Source organism: Tursiops truncatus, chromosome 4 (assembly GCF_011762595.2).
Source record: "Tursiops truncatus isolate mTurTru1 chromosome 4, mTurTru1.mat.Y, whole genome shotgun sequence".
Lineage (NCBI taxonomy): Eukaryota > Metazoa > Chordata > Mammalia > Artiodactyla > Delphinidae > Tursiops > Tursiops truncatus.
This window is the reverse complement of record NC_047037.1, coordinates 73,765,591-73,790,452: the sequence shown is the minus strand read 5'-3', so window position 1 is coordinate 73,790,452 and position 24,862 is coordinate 73,765,591. Positions and strand designations below refer to the sequence as shown.

Sequence of the window (24,862 nt, the reverse complement as noted above, 5' to 3'; positions counted from 1 at the left end):
CACAGGTTCGATCCCTGGCCCGGGAAGATCCCACGTGCTGAGGAGCAATTAAGCCTGTGTGCCACAACTACTGAGCCTGTGCTCTAGAGCCCGCGAGCCACAACTACTGAGCCTGCGTGCCTAGAGCCTGTGCTCTGCAACAAGAGAAGCCACCGCAATGAGAAGCCCGAGCACCTCAACGCAGACCCCACTCACTGCAACCAGAGATCCTGCGTGCAGCAACGAAGATCCAACGCAGCCAAAAATAAATTAATTTAAAAATAATAATAAAATAAATAAATAAAATAAAATACAGTTCACTTCTATAGACCTCAAAAGATTGCTACGAGATTTAAATGGGATGATCCATATAAGGTATGAAGTGCAGTGAATGCCTGACACTTAGTAAGAACGTAAGTCTTAGCTATTCTTCATCTAGCGATGCTTTGGGGCCTCACATGCCAAAGCCTAACCAAAGCTGAACATGGAAATGAGTCAAGAAAAAGTTGAAGGTTATCACTCGTTGTCACGCTGCATAATCTTGCCATTTAAAAGAACACTTGAGGGGGCTTCCCTCGTGGCGCAGTGGTTGAGAATCTGCCTGCTAATGCAGGGGACACGGGTTCGAGCCCTGGTCTGGGAGGATCCCACATGCCGTGGAGCAACTAGGCCCGTGAGCCACAACTACTGAGCCTGCGCGTCTGGAGCCTGTGCTACACAACAAGAGAGGCCACGATAGTGAGAAGCCCGCCCACCGCGATGAAGAGTGGCCCCCACTTGCCACAACTAGAGAAAGCCCTCGCACAGAAATGAAGACCCAACACAGCAAAAATAAATTAATTAATTAATAAACTCCTACCCCCACATCTTCTTTTAAAAAAAAAAAACACTTGAAAGCCCAGTAAGGAAACAAACCACCTTCACAAAGGTTGTATTGGGGAGTTGGAGGAAGTGACCCTCCACCTCCAATACACAAATGCACTAGGGCAGGGACCTATTCACCATCCCCTTTCCTCTTCCACTGCACACAGCTAACCTAGTTCCCAGCCTCCCCGCTAGAACCCAGCTCTGTAGAGCAGAATGTAGGAGCAAAGGCCACTCTATCCTGGTCCATAGGATCCTCCTATGAGCAATCCTCCAGGCATGGATGACCTTACAAGCCACATGTGAACCAATGGGAGCCTGGGACCCCCGAGTCACTGCTTAGAGGACAGGTGTCCACTGATCAGGAGACCCATTTGCACTTAGGTCAGCAGAAAATAAACTTCCTTCAAGTTTGAGTCATTACATACTTTGGATTTGCTCACTGCAGTAGTTAGAAACTCTTGTTCTCTAATAATTTCTCGAAAATTTTCTTTTAAAAAAATTTTTTTAATTTTTAAAATTTATTTATTTTTGGCTGCATTGGGTTTTTGTTGCTGTGCGCGGGCTTTCTCTAGTTGCCGCGAATGCGGGGCTACTCTTCGTTGTGGTGCGCAGGCTTCTCATTGCAGTGGCTTCTCTTGTCGCAGAGCATGGGCTCTAGGCATGCGGGCTTCAGCAGTTGTGGCACACAGGCTCTAGAGTACAGGTTCAGTAGTTGTGGCACAAGGGCTCAGTAGTTGTGGCTCGCAGGCTCTAGAGCACAGGCTCAGTAGTTGTGGCGCACGGGCTCAGCTGCTCCGCAGCATGTGGGATCTTCTCAGACCAGGGCTCATAACCATGTCCCCTGCATTGGCAGGCGGACTCTTAACCACTGCGCCACCAGGGAAGCCCTGTCGAATATTTTCTAATTCAAGTACTTATGTTAGGAAAAAAAAAAAAATCACACCTATAAAGGGCAGGGTTTTCATTTTGTTTTGTCAAGGTAAGTTATAGTTATGTATATAAACAATAGGAACCGACTTTGATTCATTTTATTCCAAACATCTCAGTCGCTCCAAACAAGGAGATAGTTTAGTTGTTCTGCCTGCTCCCTCCGTGATCACCGGGGTCTATCACTTCCTGAGAACACTCTCTAAAATCTATTAATGTAGAAAACAGTGCTGTGTCTGGCAGGCAGGAAAACAAATGAGCTATCATCATTGTATCTTTATGCAACCTTGTAACAATTTATTTCTTCGCAGGCAGAGGGAGGACAGAGCTGGATTATCCTTCATCACATTTAACACCTTAGCCAGGTTCCCTCCCTGCACCCAGATATGACCTCCCCAGGCCTTTCTTTAGGCTCAGTTCCCACTGATCCATTCCCCCACCCTTGAATACCCAACAGAAGGGCAGCTGGTCACTCACCCAATGCACGGGTTGGTCTGGTACCTCGGTGCCGTGTAGGAGAAAGGAGAGATGTTCTTGTCTACAAAAGACCCAAACCCCAAGCGGAAGTTGCTGGTGAGCTTCCTCATCTCCTCGGCAAGCTTGGTGCCCAGGCTCCGTATGTTGTCCAAGTCATCCTTCATGGACAGAGAGAGGTCCATCAGGTAGTACAAGTCCACTGGATAATCCTCCACCTGTCGAACCTGCAGCTGGAAGGTAGTCTTGTCACCTGTGCCAACCGAGAGACCGTGCGTGTTAGAGGTCATTCAATTCGCTGGGGCTGAAGGGATGGGTTTTGCTTTCAAAGCTGGTCCACCTCTGACTTTGCTTTAGTGACTGTGTGCCTCTCAGAAGACATCTTTTCCACTCTGGAAACAGAGCGACCGAAGGGAATGTGGGCGCTGAGGATGCAGCTCTAGGTTCTCCTTTCACACACAGGCCTCAGCATTTTGTAACGAAACTCTTTAAGAACCAATCTCCTTAGTAGTGTTCTGTTTTCTCAGCAAAAAGGATGCTTAGGTAATTGGTGGACGGTGCACCAGACAATTCCACAGACACAAATGGGGCGAAAGTAGCCCACCAAGCACATACCAACTTCAGAGAAAGGACTGGCCAAGATGGGAACGTGGCCAGGAGACCGTAAAGGTGTATGTGAAACAGAACACAGGAAAGAAATTACAAAAGAAGGGTACAGACATTAGTAAGAACTGAGGTGGGGAAGAGAGATGTGCAAGGCAAAGGGAGACTGGGAAAACAAAGATGGTTACTTAAAATACCCCCAGAGGGCAAAAATGTTTATGCTTATGCTGGGCCACCTATTTCTATCTCCCTAGCCATTTATCAAACAGCATATCTGATATCACAAACACAAATCATTATTATCATAAATTATATGTATAAATATAGGAAGACGTGTTCCAAACTTTAGCACCATCGACAAGAAAAAGAAGAAACAGAAAGGAAACACTACTAGATTTGCCTACAGCTACAAGAAAGAGAAAATAACTTTTGGTTCTATAATAAGCAGTCAACAGCCAAAGGGAAAAGAAATTGATTCGGAGGAAAAGAACAATGAAAAAAAGGCAGTTTCTGGCAGGCGTGGCCTCTGCAAGCTAGCCCCACATGGTATGCAGAAAGGCCCAAACCAAGTCAGCGCAGTAACTGGAGGACGCGTGCCAGGACAATGATCCTTCGTCATTCATGATCTCTAAAAACACACTGTTCAGAAACAACTTCAAGCAGTGAATTTTACCAGGTGATCCTACCTGCCCTCAGGCTCGTTAGCCTCACAGGCACCAAGAGATGTCCTTGAACTCTTCGGACAGAACTGTCTACACACACTTGAAACCTGGACGTCCTTTGTGTGTTCAAAGGTGCAATGGCGAAGGTGGCCTCGCTCCCGCACGAGGGTCCACACCTCATCTGCCCGCGGTCACGTCTCAGAGGCGTCCATCTTTCACCTCAAGATGACAACCAGCGAGCCGAAGCCTTCTTGAACTTGCAGGATAGGGAACCAGGGCTCTGTGCTCCCCGCACCTCCTCCCACCCCAGACGAGGCGTACTTACTTCATTAACAAGATCTCAGTCCAAGTTCCAGCTCTGCCCTCAACTAGCGGGGCAACCCGAGCCTCCATTTCCTTAACTGTAAACTGGCAATAACAACAGCACGACAGCGTGAAGGCTGTGAAGCACTCATGTGGGAAGGAGGGTTCTGTAAGCAGTGAAGGCCTGCCCAGACGAAGTATGATCATTATAATTACCATGGTAGTCTGAGTGTCAGAGCCAGCCTGCTTCCCCCGACTTGTCCTTACATGTGCTGCTCTAGCCTGATGATGGATGTAGTTTGGGTTGCCTGTTGGTACGAGCCTATTTTTAAAAGCCACTGGAGCCTGACTCAAACAGAGGAATGTTCGAGATTTCTTCCAGAATGAATTCCGGACTGCTACAATAGCTGTCTCTGGTTCCCATGGCCCTGCACAGGGCCCCTCCCATCCCGGATGCCACATCGTAGTGGGGGAGGGGCGGGAGGGCCTGCGATCCTGTCCCCTCTGTCCAATCCCATGGCCTCTTTACGAGGTCTCCTGTATTTTGTTACTTGTGCCCTTCCCCCAAGTTTCCAGGTATACCTTCTTTAATCCAGAATCCACTTCCACCTTTTGCGGGATTACGAGCAATTACAGATGAACACTTTAGGACCAGGAAACAGGGAACTAGCTTGGATTCAGGGAGGCTGGAAGGCACCCATGGGAGGGAAGTGGACATTAGCCTCAGAAAGCAAGAGCTGGGCTGGAATCCGGACCTCGTCACCAAGAGCTCAAGGCCTCAGGCTCCTTTAAACTTGCTGCTCAGTTTCTGGATCAGTAAAATGGGGAGGATGCTAATTATTGTGGGTATTGAGGAGACAGCATATATAAACACCACACAAATGCTTCTACACAAGAGAAACTTCGGCCTCAGTTCCCCTGAAAGTCAATTATTAAAGCAATTTCCTGTGGAGCTAAAAAGAGAGACAGAACATTCTGCCAAAAACTTGAGTGTGAATGGCTAACGGCCTTGGGTATTATATTTAACTCCAAATTTTCCAGACATGAAGGCAAAGAGGGAAACGAGATGTGGTACATAGGTCTCTTTGTATACTAAGGGATTATCTATTCTGAAGTAAGAAATCTCTTGTCATTAAATTCTAAGAGAAATTGATCACTACAACACACACATACCTCCCCATAGGGAGGCTGCAAATGGTTAAATATATATATATATATATTTCTCTCCCAGTTTTCCAAGAAGGGAGGGGTATAAGAAAAGGGGTAATATCATTAATGTTTGGAATGAGGGTTTATGGCTACCTTATCTATGCTGGATTTTAAATGCTACAAACTCCTCAGTGGGCCTTGGCAATAACTGAATGTTCTGTCAGTGTAATAGGGAAGAACCTTATTATTCTACTACAAGTTAATCACTAAAGGGATGTTGCCTATAAGATTAAATTATACGTACTGACCCATCTCTGGGAACCCTGCCTCCCAGGTAATGAGCATTAAGCTAAAATACCTTTGTTTAGCTCACAGGAAACATCCTGACCAGGCCTACCTGTGATTAGCTGCAAGAAGGAAGAAATTAACACATCCCCTTCCAAGTCTGGCAGGAACCAGGCCCTTACCCACCTCCCCTGTTAGTATTAAAGAAGCCAGAATTCTAACTCAGGGAAGATGGTTCTTTGAGCTGCTAGTCTACCATCTCCTCGGTCTGCTGGCTTTCCAGATACAGTTGCTATTCCTTGCCCCAGCAACTCGCCTCTCAATTTACTGGCCTGTTATGCCGTGAGCAGTACGAGCTTGGACTCAGTTACATCAGCAGATTTTGCAGGGACTGACATTTCTGGACCAGTTCTCAGCGAGGGTGCTAAGCACGGGAATTAAGCTACAGTGCCGCAACTCCCTCACCGAGGGAGCCCCCGTGGTTAGCTGACTGAAGGTGAAACTGCTGCTGCACGCCAGGGGCGCCCTATGCCGGGAGAGGGTCTGGGGCATGTTCTCCATCTTTGGGTACACTTCCGGAACCATGCACACTCAACAATACCTCCAGCCACCCAGTTCTGCACCACCCGAGACTTTTTTTTTTATCATAACGACAACATTTCCTTTTTTTTCGTTTTTTTTCATTTATTTTTGGCTGTGTTGGGTCTTCATTCCTGCATGCAGGCTTTGTCTAGTTGCGGTGAGCAGGGGCTACTCTTCATTGCAGTGCATGGGCTTCTCATTGCAGTGGCTTCTCTTGTTGCGGAGCACGGGCTCTAGGCGTGTGGGCTTCAGTAGTTGCAGCACACGGGCTCAGTAGTTGTGGCTTGCGGGCTCTAGGCATGGGCTCAGTTGCTCCGCGGCATGTGGGATCTTCCCGGACCAGGGATCAAACCCGTGTCCCCTGCATTGGCAGGCGGCTTCTCAACCACTGTGCCACCAGGGAAGACCCCACCCGAGACTTTAAACCAGTCGCCACCTCTCGTGAGTCCAGGAGAGTGAGAGCCGGGCTCACCTTCACTGTGGACACTTGATCTGTGCCAGTCTCTGGTGACACCACCCAGCCCACATATCCCCATCCTCCCTCTCCATATAAGACCCCCTTACAGGGACTTCCCTGGTGGCGCAGTGGTTAAGAATCCGCACAGGGGACACGGGTTTGAGCCCTGGTCCAGGAAGATCCCACATGCTGCGGAGCAACTAAGCCCATGAGCCACAACTACTGAGCCTGCACTCTAGAGCCCATGCGCCACAACTACTGAGCCCATGAGCCACAACTACTGAGCCCACGAGCCACAACTACTGAAGCCCGTGCGCCTAGAGCCCGTGCTCCACAACAAAGAGAAGCCACCACAATGAGAAGCCCACACACCGCAATGAAGAGTAGCCCCTGCTTGCTGCAACTAGAGAAAGCCCGCGTGCAGCAACGAAGACCCAACACAGCCAAAAATAAATAAACAAATTTATTTAAAAAAAAAAAAGATCCCCTTACAGGCTCGTCTCCTCCTGTGGCTGCAGCCCTCCTGTCTGGAACCATCCCCCTTAACCCCCGCCTCAGGACAAGCAGCAGGATCAGAGAAATAGGATAAAGCAAACCCCAAAGAAAACCTGATCAGGGACTTCCCGGTGGGCCAGTAGTAAAGAAACCGCCTCACAATGCAGGGGACGGGAGTTCGATCCCTGGTTGAGGGAACTAAGATCCCACATGCTGCGGGGCAACAAGCCCATGCGCCACAACTACTGAGCTCGCGGGCCTCAATTAGAGAGCCCGTGTGCCACAAACTACAGAGCCCAAGCGCTCTGGAGTCCACGTGCCACAACTAGAGAGAAGCCCACACACAACGAAGAGCCTGCGCACTGCAACGAAAGATCCTGCATGCCTCAAAGAAGATCCCACATGCTGCAGCTAAGACCCGACATAGCCAAATAAATAAATATTTAAAAAAAAAGAGAAGAGAAAAGCTGATCACCTCACATCTGTGAGGAGGAAGCTTCTCCTGCAAGCAGCCCCTCCCACGTCCTGCTGGTTTTTCCTGCTTCCAACGCACCCAGCCCCGGCTGTATTTCACAAAGAATTCCTGCCACTGCTGGGTTCCTAAGTGTAGATTCTCCCACCATAATCAACAGCAACCAGCATTCCCTCTGAAATGTATTTTTAAAGGTTTCTTCTGTCTTCCCTTCAATAAAAAGGGAAAAGTGAGCTTTTTCCTTAGGAAAATAAACCAGATGACAAACATTACCAGAAAATGAAAGTAGAGAATTCTAGCAACAACTTTTGGGTTTTTTAAGATTGATTTTTGTTCAAATATTAAGACAAAGTAGTGTCTCAACAAATAAATACTCCTGCTATCCCCAATATAAGTAGTTTTTTTGATTCCCTAGAATTATACTTCGGTGCTAGAAATTGAAAGAAACATTAAAATCAGCTATGCTAAAAATGGACTACAGGGCTTCCCTGGTGGCGCAGTGGTTGAGAGTCCGCCTGCCGATGCAGGGGACACGAGTTCGTGCCCCGGTCCGGGAAGATCCCACATGCCGCGGAGCGGCTGGGCCCGTGAGCCATGGCCGCTGAGCCTGCGCGTCCGGAGCCTGTGCTCCGCAACGGGAGAGGCCACAACAGTGAGAGGCCCGCGTACCGCAAAAAAAAAAAAAAAAAAGGACTACAGCTGAGCAGGGAATTAGGGGCGTGGTGCACAACTTATAAGACTTATCATCCAGCTCTCTGTTCACTACAGCAGAAGGCAATTAGTACCCGGAATTAAATCCAGACCCAGAAGCAAAGAACTACCTCACTGGCCGCCCTGCTGTACCAAACACCACTCCCCACCTCAGAATTCTGACACTTGACAGATGGAACCATCAGGAGAGTTACTGGCCTTCACAGTGTCTGACCCCAAGTAATTAGGGCTTGGCACTTCTAGTTTCCTTGAAAATAATCTTATCTTAGTTCAGGCTGCTATAACAAGTACCATGGACTAAGTGGCTTACAAACAACAGAAATTTATTTCTCACAGTTATAAAGGCTGTAAGTCCAAGATCAGGCCAGCGTGGTCAGGTTCTGGCGAGAGCCCTCTTCTGGGTTTCACACTACAGACTTCTTGCCGAAGGGGGAAGCACCCTCCAGGGTCTTGAGGGTTTTTGGGTTTTGTTTTGATAGCACTAATCCCATTCATGAGGGCTCCACCCCATGACCTCTCAAGGCCCCCCTTCATTTCCTAATACCATGACATTGGGAGTCAGCTAGAATTTCAACATATTCAGTCTATAGCAAAGCACTATCCATCCATCATCAAGTCTTTTTAAGTGTGCATTGTCAGTCTGGGTAGTAGAAGCAATACCTAAGTCAGGTACTTGCCATCTCCAACCAGAACGTAGGAGAGGGGAGAAAAGCAGCATAGATGAGGGCTGGCAGGAAGCCCATATCAAAAGCAACCAATCACCTGCAGTTTAGTCAACAGTATGATACCCAGGTCAATTTCCTGGCTTGATTACAAACATCTACTATCATTGGGGAAAAGCTGAGAAGGGTACACAAGAACTCTCTATAATTTTTGCAACTTCTTGCAACTCTACAATTACTTCAAAATAAAACATTAAAAAAAATGTTTAAGCTACCAATCAGAGGTCACTTTTTAACAGGCTAAGGGACTGAGGCAAATAAAGGCTTAAGTAAACCTTTTCTAACTGCTCCACCTCTAGCTTTTTACCATTTCAATATGCTTTAAAGTTTACGTCCTTTCGTAAGGATTTTATACCCTTTGTTAAGGTTTTTTTAAGATGGTTATCCTGACATACAGTTTCCAGGACTGGAAACAAAATGGAAAACATGATCTTGTGTTTATACAAAATCTTGCTTAAAGTTTGGCAGTTCCTGAAAAAGTTAAACATAGAATTACCATATGATCCAGCAATTCCACTCCTAGCTATATAATCAAGATTATTGAAAACATATGTCCACACAAAAACGTGTACATAAGTGTTCACTGCAGCATTAGTCATAATTGTCCCAAAGTGGAAACAGCCCAAATACCCATCCACTAAAACGTGGTGTATCTATAATATACAATGGAACATTATTTGGCCATAAAAAGGAATGAAGTCCTGATACATGCTACAACATCAATGAATCTTAAAAACATTTTGCTTAAGTGAAAGAAGCCAGACATAAGAGACAACATATTATATGATTTAAATGAAATGTCCAGAGTTAGCAAAACCTCCGAGATAGAAAATAGATTAGTGGATGTCAGGGGCCAAATATGGCGTGGAGGCAGAGGATAGGAGTGACTATTAACGGGTACAGGGTTTCTTTTCGAGGTGATGAAAATGTTCTGGAATTAGATAGTGGTGATGTTGTAACCACCTTGCAAGTACACTACAAACCACCGAATTGTATACTTCAAAATGGTGAATTTTACAGTATGTGAATTACATCTCAACTTAAAAAAAAACAAAGCAAAACAAAAAATTCTGCTTAAGGTAGAGGAAAACTTTTCTTTCTTTTTTTTCCAGGCTTATCCCGGAACAATTAACTTTGCCTTGGTGAAGTACCTCACATATTGTGCTGAAGCTTGTCCTTGACTAGTCTGGCATGAGGCTAGTAAAGTGCTACACTTCATTCAACAAATACCTATTATGAGGTACTGGGGAGCAGGGCAAAGGAGGAGACAGGAGAGCGTTCCTAAAAATACACAATGGAAAAACCAATCGTTACATACCTGAATGCCTTCCTGAGTCACGGGGGTGTTGCCCTGAAGTAAGTACCCGCTTGGTAAACTGAAAATGTTGTTAATGGCAACAGACCATTCTCCCCTTTCCCCAAATAAATATCTGCGGTTTGACTGTCCTTCTCTTTATAATTACTGAAATTTTCAAAATGTGAAGAGGCATCATTGGCTTCAAGCGTTTCTATATTTGAGAAACATGTTCACAAGGTTCTAGACCTCTAGGAATTCAGATTATCATCTGATCTCCTCCTAAGTCTTCATCTCTACAGACTGAAACACCCTCAGAGCTTGGGTGCGTCTCCACAGGGCAGCCAGCCCCTCCTCCACCTTGACGGCCACAGCAAAGGGCTCTCCATCACCGTACCTTCCGTAGGACCAGAGCTGCACACAGCACTCGCATCATGATTTTGTACAAACACAGGATCATGTTTCCCATTTATTTCCAATACTGGAAACTGAATCATAATGCTTAGCGAGAGATTTGACTATACCAAATAAGACTCATTTCTTTCTTTAATCGAGTATACGTTGAGCTTCACGCATAAATGAGCATTGTGCATAAACTTCATGAGAACTTTGAGAACTCTGCCCAAGGAGGGTGCCCTCAATCAAGTCACTTCTTTGGGGCTGTTTTAAAAGCCAGTTGATAAGTCAAAGCAAACAGTCTCTCTGCCTCAGAGCCACACCTGAATTCTGATTTTGAAAACTGGAATTGACACTGTGACATCTCTGATTCTGTGTTGACCTCCAACTCTTCCCTAAATTAAATCTACCCTAAAGAATAAGGATTTGCCACCATGAAGAATGTTTCTTGGAGAGAGCACCACAGGCTCAGAGCAATTCTAGATGAGCAGTTCCAAAAGTAAAAACCTCCCTCGATGATGACCCTCAAACTCTAACTCTTCTGGACGTGTTAATTTTGGTCCTTGTTTCCAAAAATTAAGTGAAAACAGTATACAATAATAAATACATTGTTAGTATATGAAAAATATGAACACATATACAAAGACAGAAGATCTAGTAAGAATGAAAAATAGTGTTAAAGTGAAGGACTTTAAGAATTCTCTTGAAGTGACTGTTACGCCGTTAGGTTAAAAAGGAAAACACACCCTTGATGTTAGTTGTAACCATTCTTATCATACACTGTGTTCTGATATATTAATAGTCTACAACAATGCCTATGTCCCCTTCTAGGTCAGAGCCCTTGACCCTGAGCCTGACTCCACGTAGGGAGAGGCATTCATCTTCCCCCCGGAGGATACCATCGGACATTGGCTCACAGAAAGCTTCCTCTTCTCTACCCACTCACACGGCTTTGTAAGGGCTCCCTTCTCTCTCTCAACTTGGAATCTCACTAAACAAAAGGCGAAGTGTCCCTTCCAGTGAGATGACTTGTGAAAACAGTTACTTCAGCTAATCCCAGCACTAATCCCTGGGCCATCCCGCAGTTTATGCTGCTCTACGCCACTTACCCCCTTCTTCCGTTTCTTATTTCCAAGACAATTCAATAAGCAAAATACAACAGTTCTCAAATACACAGTGACTCAGAGTTCTTTCTAACGACAACAAGAAGAACAGGCGATACTAAGAGCTTAAGACGTGCAGGGCTGTGCTCGATCCATTTCTGAGACATGAGAATCTCTACCCCAATCTAGACGTGGCTGACTCCGAAATCTGCATCTTTGAAAACAATAATTAGAAGCTCTTCAAGTGCATTTATACAAAAAGTCTCATTTAAGCCTCCGAACAGGCTGTGAGGAATGAAGGTGACAGAGACCCTGAGACGCTAAGGAGCAGAGCAGCTTGCCCAGGACCCCTGAGCTAGGAACAGAGCCAGAACCAGAACCTAGGACGGCCAGCTCGATCCCTCATCTTTCCACTGACCCAGCCGCCCTGAAGTCTAAACAAACCACCTGGAAATAGTTATTGCCAGTGGTTTCCTAAACAATAAGAAAGAAGAAAAGGCTAAAAAATCAACGGGATTTGGGAAGAAAGCTGCCTTCTCTCAACAATGTGATACTTTCTCATTTGGCCACATTCACATCCTCCCTTGACATCACAAGGGACCTAATAGGTAGAATACAAAACGACACAAGTGGTGAGCTAGAAACAACCATGAGCTGTGCGACCACAAAGACTCAATATTGAGTCAGGTTCGCTGCTCTGACCGGGAAGCCCTTGAGCACACAGCTCCTCAGGTGTAAGTCACATCAGGCTACCTTCGGGTAGGTCACGTAACAGGCACAGAGTAGGTGTGCAAAAACTGTCAGTTCCCTTATACCACAATCAATTCCAGGGCTGGCAGAGGCTCCAGGGTCACGAAAAAAAAAAAAAAATCTCTACTCTGCAAGTTCGTCCCTTCAGAATGTCACTGATTCAAATGGAATTTGCTGACAGGAAAAAATACTTTCTCCTGGCAGTAGTACGTTCCCTGAGAAACTTGCATTAAATAGGGAGTAAACATACCGGCATCCTCCCACGAAAAACAAGAACATTATTCACAGTAGTCAAAAGGTGGAAACAATCCAAGAGCCCGTCGATGGGTGAACGGATAAACAACATGTGTCTATACGTACAATGGAGGATTACTCAGCTTGAAAAGGAAGGAAATACTGGCACGTGCTACGTCATGGATGAGACGGACAAATATATATGAGTCCACTTCTATGAGGTACCTGGAGTAATCAGATTCACAGAGACAGAAAGCGGAAGGGGCGGTTGCCGGGGGCTGGTGGGGGAGGGAGGGAGGGGTTAGTGTCTAATTGGTACAGAGTTTCAGTTTGGGATAAGAAAAAAAGTTCTGGAAATGGAGAGTGGTGATGGCTAGACAACACTGTGAGTATACTTAACGCCACTGAAACTACACACTTAGAAATGGTTAAAATGGTAAATGGTACGTTACATATATTTCACAATTTTTTAAAATAGCAAAGATACTCTGATCATCCCCAAAGGCCCTGGACTCTGCTTCCTGGGGTCTGGGCCACACCTCACCACTGCCCCTTCCCTGGCCCGGCTCATCTTTCCACCATCTTGAACAGGTCCACCCCAAGGGCACTCACCGGGCCGCAGGTTCACCGTGACCTCCTGCGGCGTCATCTGGATGACGTCTGACCCCGCGGGGCTGGAGCCCTTGCTGCTGAGAGGCAGGCTCCGAAGGACCTGGGTGCTGCTTGACCGGACTCTCAAACTCGCCGCCACAGCCGTTCCTGACCAGGTTTGCCTGAAGTCGCACCGGGAGGTGACCGACCGCAGGCTGCCGAAGTCCTGGAGGTGTAGAAACAGGGAAGAGGGCAGGAGGCGGTCAGAGCAGCTCCAGGACACCTCAGGCTGTAGTCTCATCACCACCCTGCGACCTGAGACCCTCTACATTCCATTTCCTAAAAGCGGACAAAACAAAAACTCCGCCAAGTGCCTCACCAAGCATCATGAGGATTAAGTGAGGTGTCGGATGTGAAAGCATTTTGCAAGGTGTAAACACGCACAGTAAAAATGTTTGGTCTCGTTATTTTAATGGTCAAAAACGCTCCTTTAAAAAAATGTGCCTGTCTACACGATAAGCAGGAGAAAATAACTGATATGGTCAAAAGTTGCATCACTAAAAATTTTTGAAAGATACCATATAAGTGGCCAAGTAGTCATCACTCAGACAATCAAGAGTTAACGTCTGAGCTGTTCCCTCATCTAGCATATGCAGGCACAACCATTCTGGAGAGCGATGCGGTACCTTTTGAGCCCTTGGTCCCCTCCTAGGAATTTATCACCAGAAAATTATCAAAAGGAAAGCAAAACTCTCTAAGATATATACTGCATGTTCCTCAGAATAGCACAATCATAAACGTGAGCAAAAGCCCTAAACCAGAAGAAAAACATGGTTCATCACCTCAATAGATGGTACGGCCATCACAAATAATTATGCAGAAGACTAAGCAGAAATTTCAAAACATTAAGGGAAAAAAATCAGAAAATAGAGTGGTATCTGCATCAGGATGCCAAAGAAAAAATTAAAACTTAAGATAGTTGAGGTGCTAGGGGAGAGGGAATAAAATGATATTTTTCTTTTTCTCTTTACTGTTGTTTAAACAATAAAGCCACATTGATAAGAAACATCTTTCTTTCTTCAGTTGGATTTAGGAGAAGGCTGTGCATCAGGATGACCCACCCTGGTTTGGGGCACTAGGAGTTTGGGCCATTTACTTTAACGTGAAATTATATACTTTGTTATAAAGTAGGATACCTGTAAGCAGTGATTGTTTTCCAGTAAGGGGGTTTTCAATGGCAAAGCAAACCATTCACTGCTGGATGTAGAGAAGAAGATCCCCTCTTCCAGCTGGTTGCACTGGAGCAATGGCTGGAGGAGTTAGATGCTCCCTCTTCCTCCCGCCACTGTAAACACTTTGCCAAAGCGCCTCAGATGAGTCAAGAGTCCGCTGACCGCAGAGGGACTCCCCTCCCCCCTTCATCATGGTCTAGGATGCCCCAAGACCAGTCAGTGCCCACTGGGCCTTTGCAAGGTTCAAGACCAAGAAGGTCAAGAAGACTCTGCAGTATTTTTAAGTAAAACCAGATGTGTTGTTCTGGGCCTCTGTGATTTTGGTTTTTCGTTTGCTTATACCTGAATTTTTTTTTTTTTAATTTTGTCTATTGAACTCTTGACATGACGGGAGATCTTGCATGTCAACAACCTCGGGACTGCACCGTAAATATAAATGGCTCCACAGACACTTGTGGAACAGGGTGAGAACAATGATTATTGTAGAAATTACAAGATTCCAAAGCTGAGGTTTCTAACTGGGTCTAGCTTGGCTAGACCTAGCTTGGCTAGTCTAGCTTGCTCTGAGGAAGCAGTAAAAACCTCCCAGGATAGCGGAAAGGAGAGGTAACTTCCTGAGGGCCTTACAGGTATGAGACTGCTGTCTTGAGCTGTGTGAAGCACAGGGTGAATTAGCTGTCCAGAGCTGAAAGGGCTTAGGGGTTCGCCTGCTCAGAGCGTACGTGGCTAGAGAATTTCTCAACTTCTTGCCAGCATGCTGGCCTTGCTGCCAGCTCCCCCAACTCCACGGAGCTGGCTGTCCTCCACCCAGTTCTGACTGTCAAAGTGCACCTGTCTCCACCAGACCAGTGCACATCCCCTCCCCCACCCCACCAGGCTGGCGAGGAAAGCCTCTTCAGTCTCCCGGGGGCGATGGAAACCCCTAACGGCCCTCCCCTTGGTCTGAAGCAGCCTGCATTCCGGAATAGACTAGGTCACAGAGCCAATCTGTTTCACCCTAAGCAGGAGGCAGCTACATGATTCCTCACCACAGCCTCAGCCATTCACGTCATCAAAATCATTCCCTAGGGCTTCCCTGGTGGCGCAGTGGTTGAGAGTCCACCTGCCGATGCAGGGGACACGGGTTCGTGCCCCGGTCCGGGGAAGATCCCACATGCGCGGAAAGGCTGGGCCCGTGAGCCATGGCCGCTGAGCCTGCGCGTCCGGAGGCCTGTGCTCCGCAACCGGGAGAGGCCACAGCAGTGACAGCCCCGCGTAACACACACACACACACACAACACACACAAATCATTCCCTAATGCCTGGACACCTTCACCAGCAATGAACTTCGTCCAAGCTTCCCAGTCAATATGCTCAAAGGCCGTTTTTGATAGGCAGTACCAGTCCCGGAGGCAGGACTTGTACAGGGCCACCTGCTGCTCAGGGAAGATGTACCTGCTGGGCTCCTCAGGAGACTTGAAGTCCAGGACGTGCTTCCCAAACCTGAAGAACTGAGAAGCAGCCACAGAGTGCCAATTACAACCTCGTTTGTGCAGCTGGCTTTCCTGATTGTGCTCTGGGGCTTCTTTATCCTCTAGGATGTTAGGAGCAAAGCCCTCTTCATGCCCCTCATTGGTAACAGCTTTCCCTTCATTCTCCTTAGTAACATTCTTCAAGGTGGTGGCAACCCTCCACTCCAATGCACGTGGCTTCCGTGAAGTTTGCTGCACCAGCAGGAAAGACCGTGAACTCCTGTCACCCAGCTGCCAGCGCGAGAACCACCACTGAGAACATTCAAACTGCCAGTTGCAGAATGACTTCAGAAGTGTCTACCGCTCAGCAATGTGACAGTACGGGGGACCCACTTCTCAGCAGCTCCAGCGGCACAGGCAGCAAGGGACAGCCTGCTATGGCACTCATACCAAACTCAGACTTGGCCTCAGGGCCATCCATTTCTATCAAGTTTGCCAACCTTCTCCTGTTTCACAGAGTTCAGTTGCTTGCTACCCGGGAAGCCCCAGTGGTTTCACTGATGTGCTTGAGAACCTTTGAGACGCCTTTATTTATTGAGTCCTGTCACTGTCGCAGGTCTTTAGGACCTCAAAGACACTGGCTGAGGCACCTCTGGGCATGGAAGTCTGGAGAAACCTTCTGAGAGTAAGGCAGCTACCTCGATATCAATCAAGGATGCCCACAACAGTTGAAGGTCTCTCCGGCATGCAGTCTGAAAATAGCCATGACTGACTTCTAGCATAGGCTCTTGCTGCCCAAGAAAGGGACGGAGAACACTGCAGACCCCACAGGGAATGGTAACCCCACCAGCCCACGGGCTTTCCCTCTATTCCCCTCCTCTAGCTCCTCTCCAGATATTTTAATTTTGAATAAGGATGGATGCATATTTAAAGAAAGGAACCAAAACCACAAAGACCAGGGGCATATATTGTGACAGTTATGACCTTCCAGGTTCACACACGGTATAAATAAAGACAAGGCCTCGATACCACAATTTCCAAGCTTCGAATTCAGTGAATGCAGAGGAGAGGCCCCAAATTATAAACCCTTGGAGGAAAGGAAGACTCGTGATTAAGAAAATCCTCCTCTCATGAGCGACACCCTGAAGTCTGATGTGCTAAGAGCCCTCAGATCCCAGAGACCTGACACCTGACCCTCTGCCAGGTGTCAGAACACAGCAAGTTCCAGGGGGAAGGGACCTCGGATGCATCATCTGGTGCCAGCCCCTCACTTCTACAGATGAGGAATCAGAAGCCCACACGCCTAAGTGCATGCGTATGTTCTCCAGAGAAGTGTAAGTGCCTCCGGCCTCAGCTTTCTGGAAGCAAGCTCAGTGTTCTTCTCAGCCAAGGTCACGGCTGAATTCCAGAGCGGGAAACTGACTCTGGGCCCCCAAACTCCATCCTCTGAATTTAGTATTTCCTTGCTGCCTCTGGTTCTGCGCTCCTCCTGCCACCGATCAAACTTGGGAGGGTAAATAGCCACTGGACGCAGAAAACAGGTACGAGTCTTCATCTCAACACGGAAAAATGGAAAACTACTTTCAGGATGGGCTCTCACGGGCAGCTCAAACGCTCACAGGTGCTTACGGCTCCGTGCCAGAAGAGGTTTCAGTTTGTGAGGAAGCATCTGTCCGTGGTCTCCAGAAACACCGTCACGAACCCTCCAAAGGGCTCACGAGGGAAGGGTAACTACATGACAGGCAAGTTACCAAGAGAAGCAACAGAATGCACGCTGGAACTTGAAATACCTTGCAGGGCTTTTAGTCACCAAGCGGTAATAATACAAGAAAGAAAAGGGAGGCGTTCCAAATGTAGATGGCTTTTACTTTTGTTCCGACACTGCACTCGCTCGGAGTTGTTACCACCTGGCCCCCTCTGCTCCCTCCATCGCCTATTACACGGAGGATATAATGAGGTTTACTGTTCACTGTACACTGAACTCCCCTAGGTTTTGTTAATCAAAACCTCCCTCCTGCGCCCAAGGCCCCCGGTGGCCAGGGCACTCGGTTTGTCCGCCTGTGCCACTCTGGTCATCGCATCCTCTGGGCGCCTCGCTGCCTGCTGCGGAAACAAACAGCAGGGTGGAAAGAGTTGAGAAACTGCAGGCCTGGGGGAAGAGGAACCCAAGCAGGAAAGGGGGCAGACTGCCGGATCCTGGGATGAGGGGGAAGAAGTCGCAAACTGGTGAACAGGCAGAGAGCTGGGCAGAGGCACGGAGCCAGCTGCTCTCTGGGCTTCGGCCCTGGCTCGATGGAGCCCTTGTGGATTAGGGGGCGGGGGAGGGAAGCAGAAGGTTAAGGGATGACAGACTGAACTCTGTGCACCGTCAACACACCCCCACGTGGCCTGCCTGCCTGGGGGAGGGGGAAGTCCCTGTCAGCTTCCGCTCGGCTCCCTTAATGCACTGGACAAATGTTCACGAAGCACCTGCAAGAGGCCGAGATGCTTCTTTCAGGACCGCAAAGAGATGCTCTCCACAGATCTGTATTTTATCGTGAGCTGGGGCGGACGCTTATGTTTTTCATTCCTTCCCAGCTCAAAGGAGACTACAGGTCATGCGCCCTCCCTCTCCTTTCCCCACCACGGTAATCTCCCAGGAGGCCCAGGCGGCCGGTCTTGCTTCCCAGCCTCTACTCTGTCTCCTTCCTCACATTCCCACCTCCAGTCCTACTGACCCCTTCATTCCTTCTCTCCACGTCCACCTCCAAGGCAAAGACCCTTCCCCGCGGCCCAGGTTCTCCATCTCCTCCCACGTCTGCCCCTACATCCACCATCCAAGCGCCCCAGGCCTCCCTGTTCTTGTCCCGCGGGATTCCACGGGGTGGCCATGCCTGCCCGCTCCTTCTCCCTCTGGTTTCACAGCAGCCTGGACCGCTCACAGCAACATGGCCTCAGGTTGGCTCACGTTCACACCTCAAGAGCCTCCCTCACCCCCAACCCTGAGTGCCATCGCCCTGTCTGCCTCTGCCTCCACCGGGGCTCCCACAACCCTTCTTTCCGTGCAGGGCCGGGGGGGACCACACGCCAGTCCTTCAGCCCCGCCCACTTCTCCCCAAACCTTGTCCTCTGTCCAGCACGCTGGCCTCCCTGCCCCTGGCACAGGCTGCTGGTCCACAAAGCCCTTCCCCCCTTGCTCCCAGCACACAGCTAGATGAAGTCTCCAGCTCCTACTGCACTTAGGCTGAGGGATGTAACTGGTTTCAGGTGAGAAAATGTGAGTGGAAATAACATGGGCTGTCCCGAGGCCCTTGCCGTAAAAGCATTCACACGCATTCTTCCCCGCACACGGCTCTTCAGAGCTAGCTGGGTTGTGAGACTTACTCTCTTAGAGCAGAGACAAATGTCTACTTTTAAAACATGAAGGACAAAATAGACAATAAGCTGCAGAGGTTTGCTGTATGTTTTACGCCGTGCAGTACAAACAGCACAGGGAGTGCTCAAGCTGGCCGAGAACAGCCCAGGGCTGTGATGAAGGACAGGAGACAGGGGCTGAGCTGTGTGGTAAAGACCAGCAGCATACCCTCCACTTCCTCGTCTAGGGTAAGGGAGAGCCTGGCAACTCTGGTCTTGAAGCCAGAGGGTAAGGTCTAAAGCAAAGGTGCCAGGACTTCCCTGGTGGCACAGTGGTTAAGAATCCACCTGCCAAAGCAAGGGACACGGTTCGAGCCCTGATCCGGGAAGATTCCACATGCCGCGGAGCAACTCAGCCCGTGCGCCATTACTGAGCCCATGCGCCGCAACGACTGAAGCCCGTGCACTCTAGGGCCCGTGTGCCGCAACTACTGAGCCCGCGTACTGCAACTACTGAAGCCCACACACCTAGAGCCCGTGCTCCGCAAGAAGAGAAGCCACCGCAATGAGAAGCCCGCGCACCACAACGAACAGTAGCCCCCGCTCACCGCAACTAGAGAAAGCCTGCACGCAGCAACGAAGACCCAACACAGCCAAAAATAAATAAATTTTTTTTAAATATCCCCAAACACATTAAAAAATAAATAAAGCAGCGGTCCCCAGACTTTTTGGCACCAGGGACCGGTTTCGTGGAAGATAATTTTTCCATGGGGGGGGGCGGGATGGCTCAGGCGGTAATGCGAGCGATGGGGAGCGGCTGATGAAGCTTCGCTCGCTCGCTGGCCCGCCGCTCACCTCCTGCTGTGCGGCCAGGTTCCTAACAGGCCACAGACCAGTACCGGTCCGTGGCCCAGAGCTTGGGGACCCCTTGTCTAAAGCCACCAGGGAAAATTAAGCCACAGTTAGAAAATGAAGACAGGAGAGCCAGGTTAACGGGGCCATACAGCAGACCGAGGCAGACAGAACCAGCATGAAGTGTGGAGACGGGGGGGGGGGGGGGCGGCGGTGAGGGCACTGGCTGACTCAAACGCCACACCTGTGGGAGAATACAGGGACGAGAGGGGGGACTGGGGAGAGGAGATGGAATTAGGCTCCAAGCAGTGTTAAATGCAGAGCAAGACGTCCCCACCTCCACCCCAAATAAATAAGGAAGCCATTGTGGGATCTGGAGCGGCGGGCTCCTGACGGAATGTGTTCGGGGTTAATCTGCGGCGGTATGCAGCCCCAGGGTGGCTAGCGGCGGATCAGCATCCACGGGAACACACTAGTTAGGGACCTGGCCCTCCACTCGGCACCAGCCCTCCAGCGCACACAGGTCGTGTGTTCTTGGCAGAAACCTCACTTCTGTGCTGATGTCCCAGGATTCACTGTTAAGGCACTCGGCCACACTTATCCTGTCTTGCTAAGAGGCAGGGGTTGATCATATTCCTGAATGCCCCGAACCCAGCTCTCTGAAACACACTCAGGCCATGGGGAAAGTTCACCTCCCAAGAGGATGGGAAGCCGCGTTCCCAGGCAGGCAGCACAGGAGGTTCTTCAGCCAAGATTGAGGCTATAAGCACAGAGCAAGCCCAGGTGTGGGGCCAGGACAATGATATACTCCGCGAGATAACATCAGTCACTACCAGGATTGGGACGTCAGACTTGGGAAGTACTAGCACAGGAACGGAAGAGACCTAAAGTAGACAATGCAGCCCGGCTTCCTAATCGCACTGCCCACATTCCACTAGAAGATATCCGTAGATGACAAGGTTCAGGAGGCTTGGTTACTTAGCGGTCCCAGCCACAAGCCCTCTCATGAACTGATCTCATTTTGTACTCCCAAAATGCTGGAGGGTGAGAACTGTCATCTTCATTTTACATACCAAGAAAGTGACAATAGGGCTTCCCTGGTGGCACAGTGGTTGAGAGTCCACCTGCCGATGCAGGGGACACGGGTTCGTGCCCTGGTCCGGGAGGATCCCACATGCCGCGGAGCGGCTGGGCCGTGAGCCATGGCCGCTGAGCCTGTGTGTCCGGAGCCTGTGCTCCGCAACGGGAGAGGCCACAGCAGTGAGAGGCCCGCGTACCGCAAAAAAAAAAAAAAAAAAAAAAATTTAAAAAAAAAAGAAAGTGACAATAAATCATGGTAAAACTGAGATTTAAACTTTCGTTTTCTAACTCCATGTCTTTTTAGCAGGCTTCTTTTATCAAATACGAATTCCTGCCAGATTCTTGGCCAGATCTGAAGATAAATAAGACAAAGATTCTCAAGGAGATGATGATTTAATTGGAAGCAGGCATGAAAACAAATGCACAGAATAAGAGGCTATAAGTGCGACAGAAGGAGGACGGACTACAGGGGAGACAAAGAGGTGGTCATGGCCTGTACGTGCAGACACGTAATAAACAGCCACTCAGTGAAATCCTTCCATCAATCTTACTGAGCAACTACTATGTGCCAGGCACCAGTCAGGGTGTGGGGGATCCAGCAGTGAAGAAACCAGATAAAACCACTGCCGTAACATTCTGGTGGAGGGAGCTTACATTTTAATTTCAGATGGATGGATGGATGGATGGATGGACGGATGGATGGACAGATGGATGGTTGGACAGATGGATGGATAGATGGCTGGGTGGACAGATGGATGGATAGATGGTTGGGTGGACAGACAGATGTGTCTGGGGGAAAACCATGGAAGTTTTCACGGAGTAGATGAGTCTTGAACTAACTTTTTCTTTTTTTTTAATTTTTGGCTGTGTTGGGTCTTCATTGCTGTGCGCAGGTTTTCTCTAGTTGCAGTGAGCAGGGGCTACTCTTCATGGAGTGAGAAGCACAGGCTTCTCAGTGCGGTGGCTTCCCTTGTTGTGGAGCACGGGCTCTAGGCACGTGGGCTTCAGTCGTTGTGGCGCACGGGTTCAGTAGTTGTGGTGCACGGGCTCGGTTGCTCCATGGCACGTGGGATCTTCCTGGACCAGGGCTCGAACCCGTGTCCCCTGCATTGGCAGGCGGATTCTTAACCACTGCGCCACCAGGGAAGCCCTTGAACTAACTCTTGAAAACTGAAGACAAGGTGTTGGTCAGGGAAAGGAGGGGAAAGCCAGGAAGGCCCTGCAAGAGAAGCAGCAGCACAGGGAAAACCATGAGGGTGTTCATCAGTCAGGACTCTCTGGGGACCTTCGAGTCATTCCCTGGGGCTAAAGTCTTGGGGGCAAGCAAGGGATGAAGGTGGGGAGGCAGGCAGGGGCTACAAAACTTGGATTTGTCATGCAGGTCATAAGGAACCAGTGAAAGGTTTTAAAGAAAGTTGATGACAAAGACAGTACAATTAAGCACAAATACGAGGGGTTCATATGTTGGGAAGAGTCCTCTCTCAAAGTAGCTTGTTTAGTAATCTTACTCTCTACTAGAAAAAATTCTAGAAGAGTCACATGGAAGAGGCAGTGTAGCCTAGAAGAGAGAGCCTGGGCTCGGAAGTCCAGGAAGCCAGACTGAAACCCTAGCTTTGGAAAATGGTGTGGCCTTGAAACAGTCACTTCCCCGCTCTGAGACTGAGATTTTCATCAGTAAAACGGGTGTATTGCCACCCACCCGACAGAGCTGTCGTGCGGATTAGACATACGATATACAAAGTGTGCGGCATCTAGTAGGGGGTCCCCACACGATTGTTTTTAGGCATCAGAGGCTAAAGGAGTCCCTAGACTTCTGGGGTTGCATCATGGCGATGAGGTCTGGCCTCCCAGGAGCCATCCTTGGTCCTCCTGACAGGCACGCACACTGAACTGCAGAGGCTGAGGCAGCCCAAATGGCAAATCTTGGGTTCTTTTAAGAATAACTTTAATGGTGTACTAGTGCAGAGAGGGTTTGTGCTCCATGGTTCTAACAAGTTTAGAAAAGTGACCCAGAAATTTCCCCCAAGACAGGAGGGTTAGAAATTGAATTTTTCCTGATGAGCCCACCAAGCACTGGTATTTGTATTGCTTTACGATAGCAATATGCCTATCACCACCCCAAACTTACATCCCTTCCTATAGGGTTTGAAGAAACATCAGCCATTGTTTTCAAATCAAATCATTTCACAGAGGCCAGTTCATATTATTCATCCTCAGATAAGCCACTCCACAATGACTGGCGTCCACCAACAGGCCACCCACCCAGGCATGTTTTAAATTGTTATGCAACAGACTCAGTTCACAAGCTCAGGTCTTTTACCAAATTGCAGAAAACTATACAAGAGTCCTAACTGGTTCCCCCACAAAAGGGAAGGAAGACCTTGCTTCCCCCAAACAGGATTAAAACATTCAACACTACCTAGAGACCCAACTTATAAAAAGATATCTTTTCTTTTCGTCATCGCCTTGGGAGAAAGAGGAAGAGGCAATTCGCAGAATCTGCACACTTTCTGCACAGTCAACTTGTGTGCTGTGGTGCAGCCCACGACCTCCCCACCCCTCCCCCACCCCCTCACCGCACTCCTCCCCTCCCCCTCCCACATACCTCTTTGGAGCACCAGGCACATTTTGGGTGGATTAGCAGACATTCTTCACAAGAGGTGGCACTTCCACTAGTGCATATGTTGAGACCTTCAAAGAAAGATAAAGATGCACCAATTAGTTTCTGGCCGTAACCTCTATTAATGAGGCTTTTGAATGGGGCGGGAGGAGGAGTCACTTCCTTTTTTTTTTACCAGGGGACCTCCGCGAGGCTGAGGAGTGCAAGGCCCTGTGCTAACTGCAGGTGAAGGCTCACTGGCCAAAGCTAAAGACTGACAGTTTTTGAAGCACCCACCACGTACACACTTGTGTTAGCAACTCCCATTCCTTCTGCTGCACCCACTTAGTTCCCACCGCCTTCTCCAGTAACACAGCAGGTCCTGCTCATTGAGGGGGAACAAGGCCCCTTTACACTTAGTCCAGCCAAAAGACAAAAATAGTACAAAAGGAAAGAAAAAAAAAAACCATCGATCTTCTTCAGGCATAAGAAAATCCTAAATCAGGTACTGTCACACCAAATCCACAGTGTACAAAAGAAGCCAGCACAGCCCTTAAAGAAGAATACATCCGAGGGTCCCTGGTGGCGCAGTGGTTGAGAGTCCGCCTGCCGATGCAGGGGACGCAGGTTCGTGCCCCGGTCGGGAGGATCCCACATGCCGCGGAGAGGCTTGGCCCGTGAGCCATGGCCGCTGAGCCTGTGCGTCCGAGCCTGTGCTCCGCAACGGGAGAGGCCACAACAGTGAGGGGCCCACGTACCGCAAAAAAAAAAAAAAAAAAAAAAAAAGAATACATCCCAGGAATACAATGTCAGCTTAAAGATGGGAAATCCATTAATTCAATATATCTACTAGTAGGTCAAGTAAGAAAAAACATATCACCTCAGGAGGTAATAAAAAGGCATTTGATCAAATTGAAAATCCATCCCTGATTTTAAATAAAATCAGAAACTAAGATTAGAAGGAAACTTCTTTATTGCTATAAAAGTCACTTATTTCAAGCCCAGGCCAGTACCTCCTCCACCTGTCCCTGTGCCGTTCATATGGGGAGGGGCCTCCCGAGGCAGGCTCCACTGTGGTACTGAGGTTAAAGCCCTTGTCCCCTCTCCTCGCACTACCTACCTAACTCTACCCCCCCCCCCTCCAGCTCCACCCCCAACAGCAAAGGACTCTTGGTGAAACTTAGCATCCAGTTCTTTTTCTTCCTTCTGAAACATCCCCGACAGATTTCTTTTGACCAAGAGCAGAACTGGTTGGTTTT

The 24,862-nt window shown here is 48.6% G+C and overlaps 1 protein-coding gene across 1 annotated transcript in view; it reads right to left on the bottom strand.

Annotated features, from left to right (window-relative positions):
- The window catches only part of LOC117312160 (integrin beta-5-like), a 53,472-nt gene extending 29,680 nt beyond the window's left edge, over positions 1 to 23,792 (bottom strand). The window contains exons 1-3 of the mRNA XM_073804126.1: positions 23,610 to 23,792; positions 13,078 to 13,282; positions 2,251 to 2,500 (exon numbers count right to left, since the gene is read on the bottom strand). Of these exons, the coding sequence (XP_073660227.1) occupies positions 2,251 to 2,500; positions 13,078 to 13,114 (287 nt within the window). The 5' untranslated portion in view covers positions 13,115 to 13,282; positions 23,610 to 23,792. The remainder of the gene's footprint in view (positions 1 to 2,250; positions 2,501 to 13,077; positions 13,283 to 23,609) is intronic.
- Positions 23,793 to 24,862: the final 1,070 nt, after the last annotated feature.